The sequence below is a fragment of the Electrophorus electricus genome, chromosome 20 (genome assembly GCF_041902795.1).
Source record: "Electrophorus electricus isolate QZ-2024a chromosome 20, ASM4190279v1, whole genome shotgun sequence".
In the NCBI taxonomy this organism is placed as follows: domain Eukaryota; kingdom Metazoa; phylum Chordata; class Actinopteri; order Gymnotiformes; family Gymnotidae; genus Electrophorus; species Electrophorus electricus.
Genome location: NC_137516.1, coordinates 3665060 through 3672500, shown reverse-complemented (window position 1 = coordinate 3672500; position 7441 = coordinate 3665060). Strand labels below are relative to the sequence as shown.

Sequence of the window (7441 nt, the reverse complement as noted above, 5' to 3'; positions counted from 1 at the left end):
TGGAGATAAGAGATTTTTGTCTGGTGTTTGATGATTGTTGGAGTGTTGACCTGGGTCACTGGGTATACTGGGAGTGAACATGTCTACCAGGTTAGATCTCGATGGGGTGAACATACAGGGCAGGGATGGTCTGTAGAGACCTGCACTTAAACGCCCTTAAATCATTACAGTTGGCCTCTTCTCTATGGTTCAGCTAGTTGTAGGCATTTGTGATTCAAAATAAAGAGAAGTGTGTGTGTGCTTGTTTGAGAGTGTGAGAGAGTGTGTGTAGGAGGCAGAGTGTGATTAGGACAGACAGACAGATGGTAAAACAGTGTTGTGTCTTTCTCTTTCTCTCTGCTCTCAGATGTAATGCACAGACAGGGTTGTGGTTTAATGTGTGTGTGTGGTTTAATGACCAATAGGTCAAAGGTAAAGGTCAGATGTCACCGGCGTCTTTCACACACTTTGCAATTAAGCACATTAAGCTACTGCCGGATAATTATCGCAAAGCACTTTGATGGCGGAGCGTTTGCAGGAAGCGGTACCATTTTGACTATGCCTCAGTGTTGATTTTGGCTTCACACCAAACACTTCCTCTGACATCGGTGGTTGGCTAGCACAGTGTGTGCCTGTGTGAAAGACTATCCGCATCTGGAGCAGGTGTGTGTGTGTGTGTCCTTAAATTAATGTGAAATCGCCGGACCCTTTCCCCTGATCCCCTCCATGGATTTACTGCGATGTGATGCATGTTGGACACAACCGCAGGGCGTGTGGACCTGCTTGATCTCACTTGAAATGATGACCTGCTGTCAGGGAGGGGAGCCGGGAAAGGCCAGGGTAGATCACGAAGAGGTGGATTCAGAGCCTGATAGGGGAAGTGATGTAACAAATGAGTCCAGCTAAAGCTGTGCCCCGTGTTTGTTACACGAGCGCTGTGTAGCGTGGGAAGGAGAAGGCTTGGGCTGTATTCCGACTCTCTTCCGACCCTCCTCTAGGACAGATCAGAGGGCCGTGCTGGAGCTCATGAAGAGCGAATGAATTTGACAAAGTGAAACCCATAATGGTTCACAGCGTTTCATTTTCTCCATGTTAGTCTCCCTGACGTTGCGTAACCCGCAGGTCTCACAAGGCTGGTGTCTTGACGCACAAACCTGCTTTGGGTTCTCATTGGGTGGGCTTGGTTTTTGAGGTTTCAGATCCGGTGTTGAGAGATAAAGGCAAATGGATTTCCAAAACATTCTAATAGTTGCTAGAAGTGTGGATAAGATGCCACGTACCTGCCTCATCCTCTTATTCAAAAACTGCCATAACTGAAAACTGAAAGGTGACTTGCAAAGAAAATTGCTAAAATAGCTTCTGTTTGTGTGTGTGTGTGTGTGCGCGTGTGCGTGCGTATGTGTATGTGTGCGTGCGTATGTGTATGCGTGTGCGTGCGTATGTGTATGTGTGCGTGCGTATGTGTATGTGTGTGCGTGTATGTGTGCGTGTGCGTGTGCGCGTGCGTACAGGTTCAGTGAGGAAGGCATGGAGGTGATGGAGAAGCTGATCTACCTGTTCCGCAAGTTCCACCAGCTGAAAGTCAGCAATGAGGAGTATGCCTGCATGAAAGCCATCAACTTCCTCAACCAAGGTAACGTCAGCAAACTCCGCCCCGTACCCGTCTTAGCTGCGCCTACCACATGCGCCTTAGCCTCTTCCCCCATGAAGAAGAGCTGCTCTTTCTGTGCCACCCATTAGCTCATTAATATTAATTAACATCATTAAAATATATTCGCATGTCCGTGCTCAGCCTTCTTCTTTGATGTCCTCGTACGCCATCTCTTTAATCCTTAGTGCCGCTTAGTTCCTGAAGCACGAAGACTGAATGTCTTGCTCTGCATGGTAAACGTGGGGAAACGTGACGGCTAATGAATTGAGATCTGATTCAGCGCAGTTCTTTGTGTGATCACGCTGCCAGTGCCGAGGGTGTGTTCGATAGAATCGTCTCTGACCTGCTGCCCCTCTGTATGTGTCTGACTCCGCTCTAGACATCCGTGGACTGTCTAATGTGGCCCAGTTAGAGCAGCTTAACAAGAGATATTGGTACGTGTGCCAGGACTACACCGAGTACAAGTACCCCCACCAGCCCAAACGCTTCCCAGAGATCATGATGTGTCTGCCAGAAATACGCTGCATTGCAGGTAAATATGGGTGCTCTCACAATATATAGGAATGACTAATGTTGATTTGCCATTTTGACTAAGTAATTTCTTTTGTTTTCATCATATTGGTTTCATACAATTAGAAATGTCACTTTTAATAAAATGTTTTACAAAACATTTCATAAGATTAATTATAATTTATTTTAAATTTGGGTAATAAGATCATGGACACATTACAAATCTTTAAAGGACTGTGCTGAAGTAATACTTTCAAATGTTGAAATTTCATGATGTTGCAAAACTGCGACTGAACCGACTGTCGAACTGAAGACCCAGTAGCTTCCTCATGTCCTCACTTGTTCCAAAAACAGCCATTTTCTTGGCCACGATCTCACTCTTCTTCTCCTCATATTACAGGGAAGTTGGTTAATGTTCCTTTGGAGCAGCTCCCCCTGCTGTTCAAGGCAGTCCTGCACTCCTGTAAGTCCAGCCTGAATAACCACAGGACAAGCTCCTCCCCCTGTGTGACAAAGGGGGCCACCCCTGCCAACTAACCCCGCCCCCTTCTCCCTAGGAAACAACCCTCCTCACCTATGTATGCACGGGGGCGGGGTGTCGGAGGTTGTTTGGGGGGGGTGTGTGTGAGGGGGGGGGGGTTGGCTTTCTGACTCCACCCCCTTCCTCTCATGAATGTGATTAGCAGCTATTTTATACTTTTTTTCCCCTCCCTCTATTTATTACCAGACAGAGCTGAATGTATACTGATCCACTCTGCACACAATGCTTCTGTTCGTACGGAAATGCACAAAACCCTCAGCGAAGTTTACACTCGCCAGTCCGACTGCAGAATGTGACGGTGTTGCCACTGCTAGGATTAGATTTCCTGACAGGTTTTATTTCATTTTCTTTTGGTAGGGGCTTTTTTTTTTTTTTTTTTTTTTTTTTTGCCCTTTTGCTTATAGTCGCAGACACGTGATGAGCTGAAACGTGTCGACGGCCTCAGCGAGATGGGCGGTTCTGTCGCCCTCTCTCAGCTCAGGGTGGCACAGCTCCTCTCTGTGCCAGGGTCAGTCCTGCACCTCTGATGCTGAAGGCACAGCGCTTTCGTCTGTGCCAGGGTCAGTCCTGCACCTCTGATGCTGAAGGGCTCTTTTGCCATGTGTGTGCTGCCCACAACACTCTCCTGCACAGCACAGCACAAGCATTAGGAGAAAAGCGGTCAGTAGGCACAGACTCTGCGCAGAGGACAACACCAGTACGTTCCACTATTGCAGATCAAGACTGGGGCTTGATATCGTTTTAGAGTTTTTGACCCCCTTCTTCCTTTCGTTTTTTCTTTTGACCACAGCGCTGTGTAAAGTTGTCAGGGAGTGGGCGATCTGCCCAGCTGAGGGGTCGGTACATGTGTGGGAGCGCGGGGCTCGCGTCCAGCAGCAGCCGGCGCGCACAGAGATGCATGTTCTGTAAAGCGGTTCGCAACAGGGCCGTTCCGTTGTAGTGCAGAGCCGCTCGTTATGCAAAGTGTTTCCCAGCGTTGGCGATTTTTTGCACCAATTTGATAGGCTGCGTGTGAAGTGTCCTGGCGGTTTGGCAGCTGAATTGCTTGTGATGTTGCGTTACAGGAGGACGGTGAGCGTTTCCGTGCAGTGGTGTGTGCGTGCGCGAGTGCGCGCGCGCGCGCGCGTGTATCTCTGTGTCTCTGTGCGCGCGCGTGCTGCTGACTTCCTTGTTCCGGCCTTGGCCTTAATGCTAATGTTTCTCCCCTCCAGCTGGACTGATTGCTCTTGAAAACAGGGTAACGTTACCGATTTATTAGTTCAACTCAGACTGAGCTCAGATATCACAATGATGACGTAGGTTTCGTAGTTTGTAGTTACTGGACATCGTAGGTCCTTTTATAGGTTGTGCTTTGTTTTTCTTTATTTTGGTTGGTTCTTTTTTTTCAATTTGGTTAAGAGGGCCGTGTGTTTTTAAAGGGTGTTTATGGAGTGATTTTTTTTTTATTATTTTCAAATGCCTGATAGGAAAGAAAGCAAATGTGAGTGACACATTAGTTGGGCTCTATGGCGCCACCTGGTGCGCCTTTGGGGAACATCACTTTTGTTGTTGTTGTTGTTCTCTTTAAAAAGACGTCGCGCAATGTGCTCATTCAGACTCTCGGTTCGAACATTCCAAAAATCGTTAGATATGCGTCGAGTAATGTTTACATATTTTGCACCAGACAATGACAAACTGGGGGTGCATGCCAAAGATGCGTGTTTAGCTTGGTAATACCCCCCCCACCCCCGCATCCCAAGGCCTCACGTGCGCAGCTAAATCTCAGTGGTAATGTATTACAGCCTTCATAAAGCCTTCATGAATGCTGCGTTAACGAACCGTGAAGCTAATTGCTGTTTATTGCATGTACCTCTATGTTACTGAGTAAACACAGGTTAAGAAATGAGGAAAACGTGTTCGTTTCGATTCCATGTTCTTATCGGCGTCTATGAGCAGTGGCATGAAGCCTGTGGTTAGCATGTACTGTATTAGGCCATAAGTTAAGCACCTCTTCTCCCTTCTACTGCCTCAGGTCTCACTCCGTTGTCATTTGTATTTTCTCTGTTGTTTTTTTTTTTTTGATGAATCGCATTCAGTGTTTACTCACATAGCTGTTGGGCAAGGTTTTTTTCTTCCTCTTTTGTGTTTGTTATGGAGTGAAGGCCTGATGTATTTTCAAATGCTCGGTGTCAATTTGTCATTATCAGAGGTCAGTCCGAACTGGCTTCTGCAAGACATCGTCGACGCTGTCGTTTGCGCAGGTCTGAGAACGTGGCAGGTTTGACACAAGATGCAAGACGCCCTGTCACATCTTCAGTCTTGCTGAATCCAGCCATCTTTTTTGTGTGTCACAACAGCTCCCACTGAAAATGAGTTAAAAAACAAAACACACACACACACACACACACACACACACACACACACACACACACACAATTGAATTCACACATCAACCTTTCCCAAATGTGACACTGTGCTGTTTTAGCTCTGTTTTCATGCTGTTTGAAACGAGGTCTTTATCTGTGCATCATCTTTTGAGCATGTATATTAATGTGTAGCTCCTAACCAAAGGGCCTGTTTGTAGATCTCTTCAGCACAGTGCGAGGCAGCCATATTGAGATGCAGAGAGACAGGCTCAGGGATGTCTCTCTGAATCTCAGGGTTAGCTCCCTGAATCTCAGGGATAGCTCTCCGAAGGTCAGATATGGCTCTCTGAATCTCAGGGATGGCTCTCTGAAGTTCAGATATGGCTTTCTGAAGGTCAGGGATGGCTCTCTGAAGCTCAGATATGGCTTTCTGAAGGTCAGGGATGGCTCTCTGAAGCTCAGATATGGCTCCCTGAAGCACAGGGATGACTCTCCGAAGCTCAGATATGGCTCCCTGAAGCTCAGGGATGACTCTGAAGTTCAGATATGGCTCTTCAAAGCTCAGATATGGCTCCCTGAAGCTCAGGGATGACTCTCCAAAGCTCTGAAGCTCAGGGACTTTTTCCAGTTTTCTTTTTCTTTTGTTTTTCTAGCGATGAGAAAATGCATGCTCTGCTAGAAGCCTTTCTAATCTTTTCATCTTTTGATTGATGTTACAGTTCTTCTAGGACACAGTAGGGAAATTAAAAGGTAGGAGAGTCTTTGGAGTTTTATAAAGGCAATCTTTACATCTTGTTTAGCTGCATTGAAACTGGCTCTTCCAGTACTGTAGCTACTTTGAATACCCTCTCCTTCCATTTATATACTACTGAATGAAAACTCAGATTCATAGAATTCACAGGACTGTAGATCTGGGTTTTAAGTTCTTTTTTATATATATATTTTGGATTTTGAATTGTTCTCCCAAATGACGTTCATTTCTTGTTTGTACTTTTTTTCTTTTGCGATTTCTACATTGAAACTACCTCTTTTGTGTCATGTTGCGTACTTTCATTAACGAGTAGTGTTTCTCAGTATTTATTGGTTTCATAGCACCATTTGCCCTATTTCAGTTGTGTCTCTTATAACACTGCAGTATTGGACATAAGAACTTGGACGTAAAACCTCTCTCCACAGTCACTGAATCGCGTGGTCTGTCCATCTCCTGAAGGTGTTTTCATCGACTATGGGCCGTAGCTACCGTAGCTAATATCATTAACCGCTCCGTGCAAAACCTGCATTTTATTACGTCTGTTCTCATCATGTTTTTTTTTTCTCAGTGCAATTATGACATCTTTCTTTGAATGACCAGTATTATATTTGTTGTTGTAAACACTGTTTTGTGAATTATTTTCATTAAGAATGTAATTCTTGTCATAACTGACTTTATTTTGACCACTGCTGTTTACAAAGGTTTTTTTTGTTGTTGTTGTTGTTGTTGTTTACCCACTGTAATCACTGTAACGCTGTGACACTTTTCGGCCAATCAGTTTTCTTTTGCTTGATTGTATACGGGTATACTGATTGGTTCCTGTAAGACTATCAAAAGTGCTATCAGTTTTACATAAAGAGTTAATAGCTTGGGAACTAATCTCCTTGGAATTATTCAAGGGGACACTTTAATAAAAGACACAATGGTGAATGTTGGGGCTAAAATGAACCAAATGGGGGCTGATGAGGAGGTTAATCATGTAGCTGATATCTCAGGGAATAGACACGCTCCTTAATAAGAATTCGCAGAGACGCTGGAACAGTGGTATCGTAAAAGAGGCATCCACCTGTAAAACTACTAGCCCACCGCACTGATCGCCATCTCGTGTTACGAGTATGATCACGGATGCGCGCGGGCCTCGACATGGCCGCCGTACTGTTCTCAGCTTCAGGTCTTCTGCTGCTTTTCTGTTTTTGGTGCTGTCCGAGGTGCGTTTCCTAAGCTATGTCACTAGCCTCTCCCGTCTGCCCCCTCTTACTTTAACTACCTGTGGGGAAAAAAAAAAGAAATGTGACCCATACGTGTTATGAAAGCATGTGTAGAATGTTTTAGGACTTGAAACCAAATAAATGTGAATCTTATGCAACTGTGAAACTTTTACTGGTGTGTTTTGTTCATTAATGTTTTGAACAAAGGTCTTTTTATTAATTTTGATCAGTTTGAAGTATAGAAAATAGAGAAAAAGAACAGGACAGCCAAAAAGGAAAGGAGAAAAAAATAACCAACAAAAGGGTCAGCTCAGAAACACCCCAATATCATCACTGTTACGGATCCGCAACGTGTCAACGGGCAGACACACAAAAGTAGCTGAGCTCAATCACAATAAGAATAATCACAATAGTGTTAATAACAACAGTAATTATGCTGCTCATAAGGTCTTATAA

At 44.9% G+C, this 7441-nt stretch overlaps 1 protein-coding gene across 2 annotated transcripts in view; it reads left to right on the top strand.

Moving 5' to 3' along the window:
- The window catches only part of nr6a1a (nuclear receptor subfamily 6, group A, member 1a), a 23260-nt gene extending 16109 nt beyond the window's left edge, over positions 1–7151 (top strand). For both annotated transcript variants that reach the window (XM_035536315.2, XM_081703518.1), the window contains exons 7-9: positions 1491–1612; positions 2010–2162; positions 2541–7151. In XM_035536315.2, the coding sequence (XP_035392208.1) occupies positions 1491–1612; positions 2010–2162; positions 2541–2677 (412 nt within the window). In that variant the 3' untranslated portion in view covers positions 2678–7151. The remainder of the gene's footprint in view (positions 1–1490; positions 1613–2009; positions 2163–2540) is intronic.
- Positions 7152–7441: the final 290 nt, after the last annotated feature.